Raw genomic sequence first — 17,335 nt, 5'->3', positions numbered from 1 at the left:
ATTCCAGTTGTTGTTATGTTTGTGTGTGAGTCCCAGTGAGAGGGGTAGTGTTGTTTGGCTTGTGTTGTGATTTGGTTGACTGATTCATGCTGTTTTAGCTGTGCTGGCGTGAGACAGGTTGGTGTCAGTGAGCCTCAGGACCAGCTGGCTGAGGGGGCTCTTCTCTGGGCTCAGCAGGGTCTTGTGGTTTTAGGAATTCTGGTTACAGAATTAACACAGCTGGTTGTGTGATCCAACATGTTTGCTAAATGTGACAGTCCTTCAGTGTGACAGGCACTCATCACAAACATCTGTTATGAAAAACCAGTATGATATTGGATCTGCATATGTAGTTCAAGTAGATAGCTGCGTCAGCATGTGTAGGCTGCAAAGGAACAAGTTAAAGGTTTATTCCATGCTGAAAAGAGAAGAAAGGAGACAACGTTTCGACTGTGGAGTCTTCTTCGGTTGTGACATTTATATGTTTAAATGTATATGTAATAATTAACTTCTTGACAGAAAATGGTCTACACATCTATGTATTTTGAATGTTATCACACCCACGTCCCCGAAGTGCACACACATCACATTAATCATGGAGTGTGAACTGAATCAAAGTGGGAGGGATTAAGGTCACCTATTTTCTTAACCCATTTGGCTGTCAGTCGCAGCGCTCCAGGCACCTCACTGGCTGTGTTGTTTTGGAGTGACGAGCTGGTTCAGCCAATGGCAGCTGCGGGGAGGCGGGGCTTCCAGCGTGTCCTCGGGAGTTGAGCAGAGGGGGGGGGGGCGAAACCTGAAGTGTTGCTCGTGCCGGATTTTCTGGGCTCGTTTTTTTTTTAAACCAGCGGAGTGTCGCGCACGAGCCCAGCGGCCGATAACCGCAGATTTGAAGAAAAGCTCCGCTCCCGCTCTCCGCTCGTTTCGAAGAGCGGATCAGAGACGAGACCGGGAGGGACGACTGCCTGCGGAGGGGAGGACAGTTCGTTGATGAAACCCAAATAAACATCAATTGGAAGAGACGGCGAGTGGCCCCCCTGAGCTTGGACCGGGACTGTCGCGTCTCCTTCTTCGAGTAACAGAATCTGTTCAAGTCCGCCTCGGCGAGACGGGCAGGAGGAAGAGCGGGGCTCGGCCGAGGCTCAGCGGCTCCTCCGGCGGGTTGTAGCCCCGTCGTGTCGGGTGTTTCGGGTCCGGACGGGACGTGTGGAGAAACCTGCCCTCTTCCTGCGGGGGGGGGGCGGCCGCACACGGGGTTGTTTTGCCGGGGTCTCGGTGGATACCATGAGAGGGAAGACCCGTCTGTAAGCTTCTGGGGCATCATCCCCACCTCCCGGCATCGTCAGCCGAGGCCCCCCCGGAGTCCGCGGGCTGTGCGGCTTGGCCCAGCCCGGCGGCGGGGCTCGCACGCCGGCGGAGAACGTCGAGGAGAGCTCGGGGATCAGTCCCGGGGCCTTCGTTCACTGCCACTCGGAACTGCTCATAGACGGCGACACACCACCAAAAATTAAAGAAAGGTCACCCGGCGCCGCGGCGGAGGGGCGAGAGGAGGTGAGCCCGTTTGTTGTTACGCTGTTCTCTCGTGTGTGTCTACCAGACCTTGTGTGTTATTGAGCCCAGGCGGCAGGGCGCACAGTCCCGGCTCGGGACGGCCTCTGCCGCCGGTGAGGAGCTGGGAGTGGGGTGGTGGGGGCAAGCCGGGCGGGAGGTGTCGGTTCTGCTCGGACAGCTCAGCCCGACCCGGTTTGGACCGCGGCCAGCGTGTTAAGGTCGGGGGTTTGGGCGTCCCGGGTCGCCGCTCGGACCTGTGTGGGCTGTGTCGGTGCCACGGCAGGCCGTCAGCTTGTTTGTTTTCTGCTCCCCTGGGATGGGAAGGGAATTCCCCCGGCCGGGATGCCGGAGGGGTCCCGGCTGCTTGTGGGAGCTGCTGGCGAGGAGGGTGGCTCTCTGAAGAGCTTGCTCTGGACCTATGACGTGTGGACTGGAGTGGAAGTGGGTTTCAGCGGCGTGTCTGGAGTTGTGCTTCTCTCTCTCTCTCGTGTGTGTGTGTGTTTTTGGCAGGGATCCGCAGGAAGACATGCGGGGCGGCGTTCAGACGAGCTGACCCTTGTGACACAGGTGTGGTGTCTTGACCCCCGTGTCAGATGGGAACGCTGCTCTCCCTGATCGGAACCAAATTCTCATTCAGCCAGTTAGCTCAGTGCCCCCCACCTCCCTCGTCCCCTCTCCCCCCTTTTTTGTGAGATGCTGTGGGGATCTGCGAGCTCAAGAGTAACTTCAGTAACTGAGTGGTAAAGTGGGAGTCAGCCGTGATGTGGGGGTGGGGGGTCCCACTCTTAGATGAGGTGAAAGCTGCAGTCTGGGGACCTGCGGTTTGTTATAACCTGAGGCCACCATTAAGCAATTAACCTCATTATTTTTTTTAGCCATATAGGACTCAAAGTCCTTTACACCTAATTAATTTTATGACAGCTACCAGCCTGACCCTGGCGCTGGTGGGGCCAGTGTATCTGCAGGTTTTCAAGCCAAATCAGCCTGAGCTGGACTGGGTGGTTACTTGTTCAACTGGGCCACTTCAGCAGCGTCTCCCAACTTTTCTGCTGCCGGTGCTGATGTAAGGAGACCTTGAAACCCCCTCGACAAGTGTCCCCTCCGGGGCTGCGGTTGTAGTCTGATTAATAAGTGCCGCAACGTGAATTTTATTCATTAATCTTTTTATACCCTGCCTTTTGTGACATACTTCGCAGTGACGGAAAGGCAACACCGGAGACGCGCGCAACACGAGTAAATTAAACGGAGGGAAAAGCCGTAGTGCGAAAGAGACCTCTGAGAGGCGTCGGGGAGAGCGGAGTGACTTGCGCAGTTCCGCTGAGGGCTGGGAGCGCTGGGACGTGAGAGCAGAGCCGAGTCCGAAGAGCACAGGTGTATAGGGTGTTGGCTGTAGTCAGGGGCCCAACCCTTCAAGCCCTCAGCAGGATTTTCAGTCCTGTTCTGGAGTAAAGAGTGCGGGAGGCTGCAACACGAAGGGAGTGCAGGAGGGGGCTGTGTGTCTCCCAGGTGGGGACGCTGGTGCAGGAGGGGGCTGTGTGTCTCCCAGGTGGGGCCGCTGGTGCAGGAGGGGGCTGTGTGTCTCCCAGGTGGGGCCGCTGGTGCAGGAGGGGGCTGTGTGTCTCCCAGGAGGGGCCGCTGGTGCTGGAGGGGGCTGTGTGTCTCCCAGGAGGGGCCGCTGGTGCAGGAGGGGGCTCCCATTGCCACTGATGAGTAAATTAAAAAGACGAAGAGGTAAAGAACGCTTGTCATGGTGCTTTTGTCAGGTTTCTGTAGATCAGGTGAAGCTCACTTGCATTGAAATGGGCCAGGTTTTTAGTCTTTCGACCACCAGCTGTCTCCAGTCACCATTCGTCGCGGGCGAATCGCGAATCCCGGCGGGGCATTCCTGTGCCAGGGCTGGTGGGGTTTAAAACGAGCCGGGCGGGACTGGGTCTCAGCGCAGGCCTGTACACCCAAGACCTCGGCCGTGCTGGATGTGTCAAACGGGAATCCCGCGGTTCCTGCTCCGGGGTGCCGTGACACGGCCTGCCTGGAGGTGTGAACGCGGCAGGGCCCGCGTGCAGCGAGCTCGCCGAGACGCTCAGGACCTCACCAAGTGATTCACAGACACTTCAGTGCTCCGCGCGGCTGAGTGGAGAGCTGGGAGAGGAACCCACTTTGCTCTGTTGCTATGACTCACAGCCATGCTCGCACCCTAATTCGATAGGTTGCTAGGGCGCTGCGGAAGCAGACCTCTCCGCTGGGGACTGGGGACTCGGAGTTCATGGCTGAACAGATGAGCCTGAAAGTAAATTCCAATTTGATTTTTTTTTGCCAGACAAGAGACGGTTGAGTGTGTGCAGATTTTGATTAGAGGGGCGTTTTTATAAACTTGGAAGGGAAAAAGAAACGGAAGGTGTTGTTGACACACGTAGGCTTATTTGTGTTCCCGTAACAAAGAACATAAGGTTAGAAGTGAGAGTAGGCTGTTTGGCCCACCTGGTGTAGAAAAATAGCTTTTTTTGACTTGAGGATCTCATACAGTTGTTTCCTGAAGGAAGCAAGGTTATCGGTTTCAGCAACATGGTTGTTACACACTCCCGCCACCCTTTGTGTAAATAAGTGCCTCCTGTTCTGACTGGAGCTACATGGCTGCAGTTGTAATGAGCCGACGGCCCGTGTGTTAACGTTCCTGCCTAGAGAATAATTCGCCACCATGTCTGTGCCCCCGAAGAGTCAACTCGTTTTTGATTTGGGCTGGCTGAAAAAGATCAGGGGCGGCTAAAAGCTGTGGTGGGTCGTGTTTCCCCACAAGCGTGCGGGGAGCTCCCAGCCGTGTGTCAGCTGGAATCGTATGACACACTGGTAAGGTCTCATGTCCTCGTCTTGTAGAAGAGACATTGCTGCTCAGGAATCGGTCCGGTTCAGAGAAGAGCAGACGGGCCCATTCGTGGGCTGAAGGGAAAGTCCTCCCTTGACAGGCTGGAGGAACTGAATCTCTTCAGTGTTCAAGATCCTCAAAGTCAACCCAGCAGATTTCATTCAGAATGATCAGTGAAACATGAATTGGAGGCCACAGGTGGGGAACCCCAGGGAAGAACATTTAAAACTTAGAACATTAGGCGCTTCCCTACACAAAGGGTGGTGGGAATGTGGAACAAACTGTCCAGCCATGTTGTTGAAGCCAGTATCCTGGGCTCTTTCCAGGAACATCTGATTGCGATGTTAATCAGTCAGCTGATTGGCACCTAGGAAGCACAGCTGCTTGGATGTCTTTTCCACAAAATGGGTTCAGTGAAGTCATTAAGATGTGAGATGTAAAGAAAACCAGAAGCAAATGCAGCTGCTCTCGAAGCTGCTACCCCCTGCTGCATCCCAGTTAAAAGTTATCAATACAAGGCCGAGAACATCTTCAGAAGTTACAGCTGCAGTAATATCTCCTGTTTGGTTTTAACACTTTGTCGGAACTGATGCTGTAACATCCCTTAAGAAAGAGCAGCACTCAGTCAGGGCAGAAGGTACTTCTTTACATAAGGGGTGGTGGGAGTGTGGAACAAGCTGGTCAACCATGTTGTTGAAGCTGATATCCTGGCTTCTTTCAAGACGCAGCTGGATGAGGTCCTCCGGATGAGTCAGGCCGATACCCTGGCTCGAAAGAAGCCTGACTAGAGTTTTCAGCAGCATAACTATGGGCAGCTTGTTTCACACTCCCACAGCACTTTTCTTTCAGAAATCCCAGTTTCGTTTTGAATGGCTCTTCTCCATCTTCCTTTCCCTCTTCACTCTCATCCCTGAGTGAATCTGCTGGGAATCAGCAGCTGAAGGAGGGGATGGAGCAGGGAGGGTCCAAGAATGGATAATTCATTGTTCGTTATGAATTTCAGGCTGTGAGTGTTTTAGTTTTGCCCGTGTCTCCGTGTGTCTGGGGTCCTGGTTTTGCAGAATTGCCCGCTTGTCTCACCCAGGCCCCTGGGAAGGTACAGCCTAGGCGGACGTATTTGATTCACATTGGAATGGCACTCTGTCTCTCGGCGGGAGAGGGGAAAGGACTTTGTCCTGTCATTGTTCCCAGGTGTTGTTTCGGTTCTCAAGGTATCCAGGTCTGTTCTTCTTAATCTGTAACTGGAGCAGCTTCACGTGGAAGAGGAATAACTAACGCGAGTAAGTGGACCGTGAATAACTGTGTCCAGCCCCGCTCCTGTAACTCGAGCTCTTGAGCTCTTGCTTCAGGACAGCAGTCCGCAGGCAGCAGTGGGTTAACACAAGGGAGGGCAGTCCTGGTCAGGTCGGCGTGTCTACGGGTTTTCCAGATCTCTTCAAGGTGCCAGCCCCTCGAGAGCCGAGAACGGCTGTTAAACTGGTCCCAGTAAGCCAATAATGAGCTGACTGAGCTTAGGAGGTGAGCTGGAATGAAAGCCTGCAGAGAGACGGGCCTCCGCGAGCAGGATCTCCTGCGCCTGGCTCACAGGTCCTTACAGGGGGAGTGTCGAGTGCGTGCCACCTTCTGCTTCGTGGGCACAGTTTGACTCATCTGACTCCTCTGGAGTGAGGTGACGTGTCTGAGCATACGTGGTGCAGAACCCTGTGTGGTCTGGACAGGGGGCGTCTCTGAGTACCTGTGTAGCGGCCGTGCCAAGATCAAGGAATTGCTCATGAGGGCGTCGCTGTACACATGATCGTGATGGGGGGGCTCAGGGCTGAAGGACAGAAACTTTGAAGAGATTGCACAGGCTGATCCCCTGTGCTGTCCTTCTCTTCCAAGACTCGTGGCTGTGTTTTCCACACCTTCCCTGTTCTCTTGCTCCCCAAATATCTCCCTGCTCCCTCCGGACTTACTTCCTCCCACTCATTCTCGCTGACCGTAACCTTGTCCACCTTCACGGCCTTCCTTCCACTCGTCCCTCGCTCGTCTCCCTTTTGGAATCGGTCCACGCTGTCCTCTGGGATTCTCGGGTTCCCACCCTGTTGCCAGTCCTTGTGATAGCTGGCCCTTGTGCAGGTGTTGAACCGAGTTGTTCTCGGAGAGTCTCCTATGCTGTTCAGAGTGCAGTTGTGTGGAGTGGGAGCACGATGCTGACTGGCTCTCTGGACTTCTGTGAAACTGTGTGACAGAGTGCAGCATACTGAGCATCAGAAGAAACTGATCTCTTACACTGGTAGCATTCTCCCACATTGAGCATCACAGACATGAGCTTTTTCAGTTATGGTCAGGTCAGTGTGTCTCCACAGTACGCCGCTGTCACTCTCTGCTCTCTCAGGACAGGTGTCCACTGGGGCTCCAGTCCACAGGATCACTGTCACACTGCTCTCTCAGGACAGGTGTCCACTGGGGCTCCAGTCCACAGCTTCACTGTCACAGTGCTCTCTCTCAGGACAGGTGTCCACTGGGGCTCCAGTCCACAGCTTCACTGTCACAGTGCTCTCTCTCAGGACAGGTGTCCACTGGGGCTCCAGTCCACAGCATTACTGTCACACTGCTCTCTCAGGACAGGTGTCCACTGGGGCTCCAGTCCACAGCTTCACTGTCACTCTGCTCTCTCAGGACAGGTGTCCACTGGGGCTCCAGTCCACAGCTTCACTGTCACTCTGCTCTCTCAGGACAGGTGTCCACATTTGGCAGTTGTTTCTAGGACGGATGTCCAGTGTAGCGCCTGTAGTCAGGTCCCCATCAGTCACTGGGGTTAGGGTCGCTGGCACAAAGACATCGCTCCCTAGAAAATTGCGACACATGCTGTGTCCTTCCTGTGTTTTTTTTCTTGATTTCGATCAATTAGTAAAGGAGGTTTAAGCCCCTACTCACCTGTCCCCAGATACTCTCACTAATGCTGTAAACTCACTTCTGCTGTAATTAATAATTGATTCATTAAATAATTAGTTGTGTGGGGACCAGACTGTATCAGACAGCTTACCTTTGATCCACACCATGTTCTCCCCCCCCCCCGAGAGAAACAGGTGCTTTTGAGGAACCCCACTGCTGTCCTGGCAGTGTGGAGCTCACTCCCGTTCCCAGCCCCTCCAGCGATAATCCAGATTACTGCCCGCCGCGCTCCCGTCTCCTCTTCATGGGGCAGCTCAGCGGAAGGCGCCATATGGGGCATTGGGAGGGATTTTGTCATTGCTTTGTGTGAGGATTGGGGGCACCTCTGGAAATGGGGCAGATGGTCAGGGAGGGAGATCTGAGATTTTAGCAGTCGCTCCCAGTGCTCTTTGTCTCCCGGAGCCTCTTTTCTCCTGCTGCTCCCTGCTTTCAGGACTCTTGTCTGGATCATTCTTGTATTCCCGGTGCACCGGCATGTTCTGTGTCTTCTCTCCTGCGCCTGTGGTTTAGCGCTCGACTCTTGACATCACATTACCTCGTCCTGTTCCCACGGCCTTTTAGGAGCGTGCTTCCTGTGTGGCTTCTGCTCCAGCCCCCTCCTGTCTGCTTACTGTACCGTTCTGTGACTGCAGCTCTTGGGGCAGGGTATGGAGGAGTGATCGGGGCCATGTACTGAAGGGTGACGGGTTCGAGGTGCTTCTCTTCAGTCACTGTCCTCCTCTGAAGTCTACGTGAAGTGAGCCCGAAGCACATCCATCTCAGTCAGGAAACAATACTGCAATGTCTTGAGGAAATTCGCAGTGCAGAGGGTCTCTTGAAGGAAGTGCCAGTGTTAAAATAAAGAGTATTCTTGAGTTTGAAGCCTGTGTTGTACCGATCAGTAACAGAATAAATTGTAGGTTCAGTGGGCTTCTTATAAGCAGTTTGTCAGAGTTGACATACTATTGTCTTTCTTCATACAGTGTTCATTTGTTGTGCGCTTGCCTCAGAGCAATAGAAACCACTTAGTGAGTGCAGGCAACTTGGTTTCTACCCAAGTTCCTTGATGTTCCTCACTCTCCTGTATTCATGCCTCTCGACATTGGGATTCCGGGAAGACCTCCCTATTTCCAGCAGCGTCAGTGATGATGGTCCCAGCGTGCTGTGACAGTCATATTGCTGTGTGTTCGCTTCTAGTCTGTCTACATGTCCGTCAACCAAGACTGGTCCTTGTAGAGTAGTCCTCTGCTGGGAGGAGAAGAGCGGTTTGTGAAATATAGAAATATATAGAATATGCTGTGTCCAGCAAAAAATCTTTCATAGCAGGAGAATAGAGCAGGTGACACAGACAGTTACAGTACAGGATGGGAGACACAGTGAGAGGAGGTAACAGGGGAATATAGACTGTTTTACAGTACAGGACAGGAGATCATGAGGGGAGATGACAGGGGAATATAAACAGCTGCGGTACAAGGCAGGGGAGGAAAGACCAGGGAGAGTGGCATGAATCACTGTAGCTTTAATCAGGAGATGGTTCATGAGCATCAGGAGTTGGAGCAGTGTGAGCTGTTCCTGCTCGGAGCTTGTGTGAGAGGCAGCCTGGTGAACAGACACACCCTGTTACCACAACAGACATGATTGTACTCGAGGACTGGATTTTCAGGTCTCCTGCAGGCAGTTAGATAAGTTAGAAAGCAAAAACATTTTTACTATGTACTGACACAAGGTAAATGCATAGTTTGCATACATCTCCACACCAGAACTGTCTGGGAAAACGATCAGTCGGCCTTCGACAGATTGTTGTGCCCAATATGTGCTGGTTATCAAGTGCTGCCTCCTGTCTTTACTGAGCAGAGAGGCCACCAGGAATCCAGTGGCAACTTTGAAGGACTGCAGGGCTTTACGTGGAAGACTGGTCAGTGTGTACATGTCGCAACACTATCCCAGGCCCTGCACAAGCCTGAGCTGTACGGGCAAGAAGAAAACCACAACTCCAAAAAGCCCAGATTGAGTCATGTGAGAGGTGTGCCAAGCAGCACTGTGGTGAGGCCTGTGTTTTTATGGTCTGATGAAACCAGGATGGGACTTTTGGTGCTAAATGCAAAACATCCCATTCAGAAAAAACTCAGTACAGCTCCTCACCCACAGAGCACCATCTCTGCAGTAAAGCATGGTGGAGGCTGCATTCTGTTATGGGGGTGTTTCTCTGCACCTGGGACTGGGGCTTTTACCAGGACAGAAGGGAAACTGGATGAAACCAAATACAGATAACCTGCTGCCCTCTGCTAGGAAGCTGTGTGATTTCTGGGGGGGTGGCAGCTGAGGAGTGTGCTGTGTGATTTCTGCCTCTGTCACCCCCCCAGAAATCACACAGCACACTCCTCTGCTGTCACCCTCCAACAGTCTGCCCCAGTGAGGTGTGTTTAATGTCAGTAACTTTAAACATTACGAACAAGAGGCCCGTATGCTGCTTGTTCCACCCAGACCCAGCTCGTTGTCCTGTGGCCTGTGAGTGAAATGCCTGGAGACGCTTGTTCCCTGGTTTCCTGCAGGAGACAGAACAGAGGAAAAGAAGTCAGTCACGCTGTTAGGGGAAGTGGCTTGTTTGTGTTCCGCCCTAGGTTGTGATTCTGTTGGCACCTTGTCAGTCTTAGTGTCTCAGGCTGTGTTTGCAATGCAAACGTGGTAAACTGGGTGAATTTGGTTTGCTCATCAGGGAGGGGCTGGCCAATTGGATGAGTTCACTGAACAGCAGAACAGCTGTCAGGCTCTGTTAATTCAGGCAGGGGAGGGAACTGTTGAATTGACAAGCTCCTTTCATACACCACAGCATGGACACCTGCAGAGTGCAGCAGTTATACAGCCTGCCGTGTCTTTCAAGAGTTAACTCTGTGTCCTCTGTGTCCAGAACAGTCGGACACTGCAGGTCTGAGCACGACTGGGACTGGGACTGGTTTTAGAACACTCTTTATCTCTGATGCACAAACAGGGTGCGATCCCAGCGTCCCTGTGTGCGTTTCTTCAGGTTTTAGTTATTGTTTTGCGTTGCGCAGCTGTGCGTGATGTCTGACAGAACTGTGCGGCCTCAGTGCCCAGTAGAAACGCACAAACACAAGATCCTGCGCGTCTCGCATGCTTCTGGGAGACCGGCCAGCTGCTGGCCACGGACTGTCTCTATTCGCTTTCACAGCCAGTCCAGTGAGTTAGACTCCGCTGTCGACAGGGAAGCTGCGCCCCATGTTTCCGAGGAAGAATAACTCGTGTGTTTTGTGTTGCAGGAGCAGTGTCGGGCCAGAGGGGTGCAGAGTGGATTTTACTTCACAACCAAGAGGAACAAACTTTTACAACCAAAGCTGTGCTTTTTAAATCGTCAGTCGAGTCGACTGAATATTCGACTAAGTGGAGTCTACAGTCTGCTAAAACGACACAGTCCGCACTGTCGCATCCTGAGGGCAGAGTGGACCTCCCCTGCTCTGCAGCTGAATCCCGTCTCCCTTCCCGCTGAAGGCAGCAAGCGCAAGGTTCTCAGGAAGGAATTCCGAGTTTTTTCCGCTCCTCAGGATTCCTTACAGGGAATTGAATCTTTTGCCCCCTCTTAGAAATTCCTGCTCCAGACTGCCCATTTCTCCGGGAGTGTGGTCCCGGAGGGAGACGGGAAGGCCGCCTGCAGCCGCGATCGCTTGTGCCCCGTCGCCATGCGGGCGGGCGGGTCTGACCGCCGGGGCGACGCCACTGTTGATCCGGCTCCGGAGACGAGCGGGGGTGCGAGCGGGCCTTCGCGGGTGTGAATGCAGTCGGATCGGCCAGGTACCGGACCTCGACCCACACTGTGCGCGGGCTCTCCCTGCGTCTATTTCGAGTGCACCGCCACTTTCCAAGACCGCCCGTGAACTGTTCTCACACCAGTGCGATAGACGAGAGGGTTCGATGAGGCTGGGCGGCGTTCCCCCCGGAGCCCTGTAGGACTGCTTCTGATACCACTGGCCTCGAGGGAGTCTGTGCTCGTGTCTGCAGCCTGTGGGTAATCAAAAGCCCCTTCACCTCGTCTCCTTTCTTCCCGATTTAAATCAGAACGTTGACTCTGTCGTAGAAACCTGCCTCGATTTCTTCATGTTCAGAGTCCTTCGGGCCGATTCAGGGACACTTGGTTATTTTTTTTAACTGGAAGCGAAAGATGGGTTGCCTTTGAAGAAGGCAGGATCTCCCGCTGGTCAGATTGTCACTGGATCACTGTCCGTGAAGAAGCGCTGTTGTGCTTTCAAAGGTTGGGCCTCGGAGGAGTACCCTGCATTTCCCTTCTTCCTGGCTATGAAAATACGTGAAAAACACACGTATAGCTACTGTGCGTGTCTTTGGACTTTTCTTAGTTCTTGGAGAGTGTTCCGGGTGTGCTCACCACGTATTTAGCACACTGTGCTGTTCTCGTATGTTTCTCAGCAGCGTAGTTGAGCCTCGGTCATGTCTTCAGCACTCTGGACTCCGGTTTCCTAAGATTTCCCTTAGTTCTGCACACCTAAGCACTGTACTGTTCCGCAGGTGCGCCCAAGAGCTTTAAGCATCTCGGCGTCCCCATCTGCGGTTCTGAACCTCTCTTAGGCTCTGCATATCAAATCCCACAGCTTTGGATCAGAAGTCCTCAGGACCTGAGGCTAAGTGGCTCTGAAAGGACCACGACGCTCTGTGCCGCTGCGTGAGGGCGCCGGGGGACCCTGCGTGTGGTAGAGGGGTCGCGCCGCGGATAGTCCGGCCCCATTCGGCACGCGGCTTCCCGGCTAGAAAACAGCGCACGAGCCGGGGAAGCACGACGCCTCGCACTGGCGCTGCCTGCCCGTCTCCGGACTCGTCCACTCCGCCTCTTCTCGTTGTTCACCTCCAGCGAAGGGCTCTGCCCCCGAGCTCCCCCTCTCCGGTCCCAGTTCCTTTGCGTTGGGGAAACCGGGACCTAAATCCCGCCCCTTGGGTTTCCAGACAGCTGGGAAGGGCCACCACCGCCAGCGGGGACGTGCCAGGGCTCGAGCAGCACTCGGAGCGCTAGGAAACCCGATCGATTTTCAAAAAGTAAGTTTTCTTTTCATGTATATAGATATCCACTTATGTATATATGTCAAAAGAAAACTTACTTTTTCCAAATTGTAGACCGGCCGGAGGCTCTAGGACAAGGTCTCAGTGAACGCGTTACAGCGTCGCCGTGATCCTACGCAAAGAGAGACTTGATTCTCCGAAGTGCTTGACGGCAGAGATTTTTAAATTGTTTTTTAGCTTGTCTAGTAAGAGAGCTGGCCCCGTACACTAAGGAAAAGCCACACGTGCGGATCGGCCTCCGGGCTCCAAGAGCCATTCCAGAGCCGATAGCCTAGGGACCTCGCCTGTCTCTGCCCGCCTTCCCTCCTCCTCGCGACTCCGGAGGGGGCGGACGGGTCGCCCTTCGTCTACCTCCCCTCGGCCCTCTGTCCTTCGGGCTCCGTTGACCCCTTTCCCCACCAGATTCTCCGAAGCCTTTCCGTTAATCTTCCGAGGCCCCAAAGCGTTCGCGATAATTGCGTCTCTTTTAAAAAAAGGTCCGTTGTACTTCAATTGGCCGTAAACATCCGCGTCACTTCAGAGGGTTCCTCGCCCGGGCCTTGTGTCCTGTGTCCGGAACACGTTTCTCAGATTCGAGCCCCTTATCCCTCACTCCAGGCTGCAGGGACTCAGTCCTCCCGGTGGAGCCTGGACCGACTGTTGTCCAGAGCATGGTAAGAAAAGGTGGATGAAGCCCAGTGTGCTCTTTCTCTGAACACTGAAGGATAGACGAGCCTTCAGTTCAAACATACTGCACAGTCGCTATTTCCCAAAACGTTTAAAACCCAAACTCTGTAAAGCACGCTGCCACCGTCTCGTTTGGGTTCTACCCTTTCACCTTCCGGCTGGGTAGGAGAGATTTTTCTTTCGGAAAAAGACCGTAAGAAAATTAGTGCGCTACGTTCAGTTTTGTGGTCCATCCTGCCTTTCAAGTCGAAACGGCAAAACCCTTTCTTGAGAGAACAGACATAACGGGAAGAGATGATCCCTTAAGGCTTGCTAACTCCTCTCAAGTAATGCGCTGTTAACGGCTAGACCTGGTCGTAGTTGAGCTGCCTTTGACGGCAACATCACACACTGCTTGCTCTACACTTCAAGTGTTTTTGTTCGTTTGGCTTGGTAATCTTTTAGTAGTTGGATGGACTTTCAGGCAGCCCTGTAATGTGCTGCGTGGTAGTGGGAGTTTTAGGAAGGCCGGATAGGTGCTGTGCTTGTTAACGACAAGCAGAGGGGTCTTAGCCTGGACCAGTGCAGACAGCTGGGCTCCAGACTGCAGGGAAATTAAAGCACAGGCACTTGAAAAAGAGATTTCTTATTTTAGAGTGTATATATCTTATTTAAAAATCTGGTTGACTTGTAACCTTTTACGCACCAAAACCGCAAGGAGAGAAGCCATATTTTCAAAAGTAGTTTGCTTTTTCTTTAAAAAAAAAATACACCTATTGAACATATATTTTTGTATCACAGCCTATCTCTACCAACATATACTTTTTTTTAAAAAGATATTAAAAAGGGCGGTTTTGTTGCATCAGTTTCCATTTGATATATGCAGAAACCATAAGCCTCTCGTGAGTTCTTCCTGTGCGTTTCTTGTTCATAAGTCAGGTACATCCTACAAATAAAAAATAAATAGGTTCACCCCTACTGCATCTTCTGTTTGCACGTCTACAAGGAGATTATAAATTGGTCTTCACTGCTTTATTAGGGAGTTTTTTTACCACCACAATCTGTTCTTCTGTAAAAAGTCTCATTTTGGGAAACCTGTCACTTGACACAAATCACATTTTCATTTGGTCAGTGCACCTTTTCCAAAAAAACTCCCATATTCTGGTCGAACTTCAGTGCATTTTCTCTGTAGTTAACCGACTGAATCCAGATCAGGTCTCTCATTGCAGCAGAGCGGCTGTCGGTCTGTCCTGGCCTCCTTTACGATACACAAATTAAGGTTTTCTTTCTTTGGTTCCAAAGACGAACGAAAGCAAGTTGCTGGGTGGACTCCAGTTGTATTAAAGGAAAGCAGTCCACTGTTGTGCTGTGCGCGGGACGTTCCAGAAGTATCGCCCCTTCCCATCTCTCCCTAGTTCAGCGAACCTCTCCCTGACACCTCTTCTGCCTTGAGCCTCTCGTTCCCAGATTGCCTGGTACGCTCCTCCCGTTTTTTAACCCTCCCCTCCTGACGGGCTTCTTTGCTCCTGTTTCCTGCCAAGGAATCTCACGCCACGGACTCTACAATACCTCTGAAAACTTGGGAACGCCTCTCTCCTTGGGCCTGTGAATTTTCTCCCTCCCCCTCGTCTTGACAGCAAGTTTCTCTCTGTGCTCCCTGGGACTGGTGCTCTCTCTTCTTCCTCCTCCTCCTCCTCCTCGCTCCCTGCCTCTGGGCTATGTTGACCCCTGGGGGCTCCCCCTGTCCTGCGAGAAGCCAGCGCCCGCCCGCCCGTCTCTGACGAACGCCTGCTCAGCGTGTCCTCTCTCCCTTTCCCTCTCTCTCCCCGCTCCTCCCCCTGCCTCTGCTCAGGAGAGCCAGGCCCTTCCACCTCTCTCTCTTTCCCAGCGGCAGTATGCCCAGCGTCAACAAGTCCCCCGGCGGGGCTGGCTCCTCCTCGTCCGCGAGCCTCAAGCCCAGCAAGTACATCCCGGTGTCAGCCGCCACGACCTTCCTGGTGGGCTCCACCACCCTCTTCTTCGCCTTCACGTGAGTCTCCCTCGGCCTCCGGCCTGCGCCTGTCCTTCTCCTGGGTGTGAGTGTGTGTCTTCCTCCCCGGCTGCTTCTCTTCCGGGTCTGAACTGGAGCGTGTATCCGTGTCTGTGTGTGTTCCTCTTGTGGGCTGTCTGGATACTGGTATACCAGTTCACCTGCGTGCATGTCGGACCCACTCGATGTTAGACATCACTAGTGCTATTGCTGCCTCCTGCCTTTTGCAGTTGGAGCTGAGTGTTTCTTCTCTCTTACTTAGCCGTTTTAATTTTCTAATGTTTTCTTAATTGGTGAACAATAGAAGTGTATGCTTGTGTGGTACAGAGGAAAGAGCTAATTTTACGGTATTAACCCTTCTCTCTAAGTGCAGTGTTAATGTCCTGTAGTGTCCAGTTAGTGTGTCTGGACTGTATTAACCCCTCTCTCTCAGTGCAGTGTTAATGTCCTGTAGTGTCCAGTCAGTGTGTCTGGACTGTATTAACCCCTCTCTCTCAGTGCAGTGTTAATGTCCTGTAGTGTCCAGTCAGTGTGTCTGGACTGTATTAACCCCTCTCTCTCAGTGCAGTGTTAATGTCCTGTAGTGTCCAGTCAGTGTGTCTGGACTGTATTAACCCCTCTCTCTCAGTGCAGTGTTAATGTCCTGTAGTGTCCAGTCAGTGTGTCTGGACTGTATTAACCCCTCTCTCTCAGTGCAGTGTTAATGTCCTGTAGTGTCCAGTCAGTGTGTCTGGACTGTATTAACCCCTCTCTCTCAGTGCAGTTCTTAAGCCCATCCTCCCTCTTTTCACTGTCTCTCCACCCCTCTGTCTTTGTGTCAGTCACTCATTTATCCCCAGATTAAAGAGAAACAACAAGCGCAAAAACTAGGCCAACATCTGTCACCCTTAATGAAATGCTCGCTCGCTCGCTCGCTCTCTGTATATCTGCTGCTTTTGACACTCTGAAACAGTTAATCAGTTATGTGTTTTTCAGTTTTTCAGTCTTCTTATTGTCATTTTCTTGTTTTGTAAAATCCCTCTGTATTTTATCACAGCTTGTGTGGACTTGCTGTGCACACTGTGTAGCACAGGGTGTTCTGCTCTGTGCTCCCTCTCCTGTTCTTTTTTATGGTGTGTTGGGAATATTGTGTTGCATCTTTCCGTGTGTCAATGACGAAGGAGAATAACCAAATCGAGGTTCTGCAGCACCACGGTTGCGAGCCCCCTGATGTATTGTGATCTGGAAGAATAACCAGTTTAGGGTTCTGGTTTGGGGACCCCTGGTCTAGACTGTTTCTCTTCCATGCTGTATTCCCCCATTCAGGTGTCCCTGGTTGACGCACCAGTTCTCTATGGCGATCCCCATCTATAATGGCGTCATCTTCCTCTTCGTTCTGGCCAACTTCTGCATGGCCACCTTCATGGACCCTGGCATCTTCCCCCGAGGTAACTGCTGACCGGAGCGCCCTGGTTGTCTGTCTGTCTGTCTCCTCTCCTCCTGTCTCTGGGCAGTATTGGTGCAGCGTTGAGCCACCTGTCCTCCACAGTGCTGTTCCTGGAGTCCTGTGTTGCCAGATCGCTTTTCTTCCGTCTCGGCGCCTGTCACGCTGCAGGCTCCCAGCCCGCCTGTGCTGTGTCTTAATTATTCCCATCTCTTCCGGCCCCCAGCGGAGGAGGATGAGGACAAGGAGGACGATTTCCGGGCCCCGCTGTACAAGACGGTGGAGATCCGAGGGATCCAGGTGCGGATGAAGTGGTGCTCCACCTGCCGGTTCTACAGACCCCCCCGCTGCTCCCACTGCTCCGTCTGCGACAACTGTGTGGAGGTACGCCGACTGACGGGTCGGGACGGGCTGCCTGTCCATTCGGAACGGCCCTAGCAGTAACTAAAGGGCTATATTTGCTAGATATTCCAAAGACTCAAAATGAATGAAACTACAACCTTTATAGTTTTATACCACTAAATTCAAATGCATTGCTGAAATGTGACTAAAAGCGAATGCAGCTACAAGTAAGTGGTTTCTGTAATTTTAGTTGGTTAGACCAAATTAAGCATGTGACTAAAATACGACTAATAGACATTTTAGCTGACTTAACTGAAACTGCTCTTACCCTTGTACTGCATTCTGGTCAACTTCTGTCTGTCACACTTGCTGCTGTACCAAGTGTTTTACGTTTTGGGATGATTGAGCCAATTAAGCCTGCTTTGCAGTGTGTAGTCCTTCGCTGCACTATACTGTTTTACTGCAGTATATCATCGTACCATCCCCTTGTCCCCCACTGGCATGTATT

General features: G+C 52.5%; 1 protein-coding gene across 9 annotated transcripts in view; it reads left to right on the top strand.

Annotated features, from left to right (window-relative positions):
- The first annotated feature begins 534 nt into the window (after nucleotides 1-534).
- Nucleotides 535-17,335, top strand: part of zdhhc5a (zinc finger DHHC-type palmitoyltransferase 5a) — a 30,675-nt gene continuing 13,874 nt past the window's right edge. Inside the window, exons 1-5 of one of the 9 annotated variants that reach the window (XM_069191325.1) lie at nucleotides 535-1,530; nucleotides 10,585-12,364; nucleotides 14,886-15,062; nucleotides 16,368-16,489; nucleotides 16,712-16,869. In XM_069191325.1, the coding sequence (XP_069047426.1) occupies nucleotides 14,929-15,062; nucleotides 16,368-16,489; nucleotides 16,712-16,869 (414 nt within the window). In that variant the 5' untranslated portion in view covers nucleotides 535-1,530; nucleotides 10,585-12,364; nucleotides 14,886-14,928. The remainder of the gene's footprint in view (nucleotides 1,531-10,584; nucleotides 12,365-14,885; nucleotides 15,063-16,367; nucleotides 16,490-16,711; nucleotides 16,870-17,335) is intronic. The other 8 variants (XM_069191324.1, XM_069191321.1, XM_069191322.1 and 5 more) reach the window with 8 other exon arrangements.

The sequence above is a fragment of the Lepisosteus oculatus genome, chromosome 6, assembly GCF_040954835.1.
Source record: "Lepisosteus oculatus isolate fLepOcu1 chromosome 6, fLepOcu1.hap2, whole genome shotgun sequence".
In the NCBI taxonomy this organism is placed as follows: Eukaryota; Metazoa; Chordata; class Actinopteri; order Semionotiformes; family Lepisosteidae; genus Lepisosteus; species Lepisosteus oculatus.
This window is presented reverse-complemented; position numbering and strand designations above follow the sequence as displayed.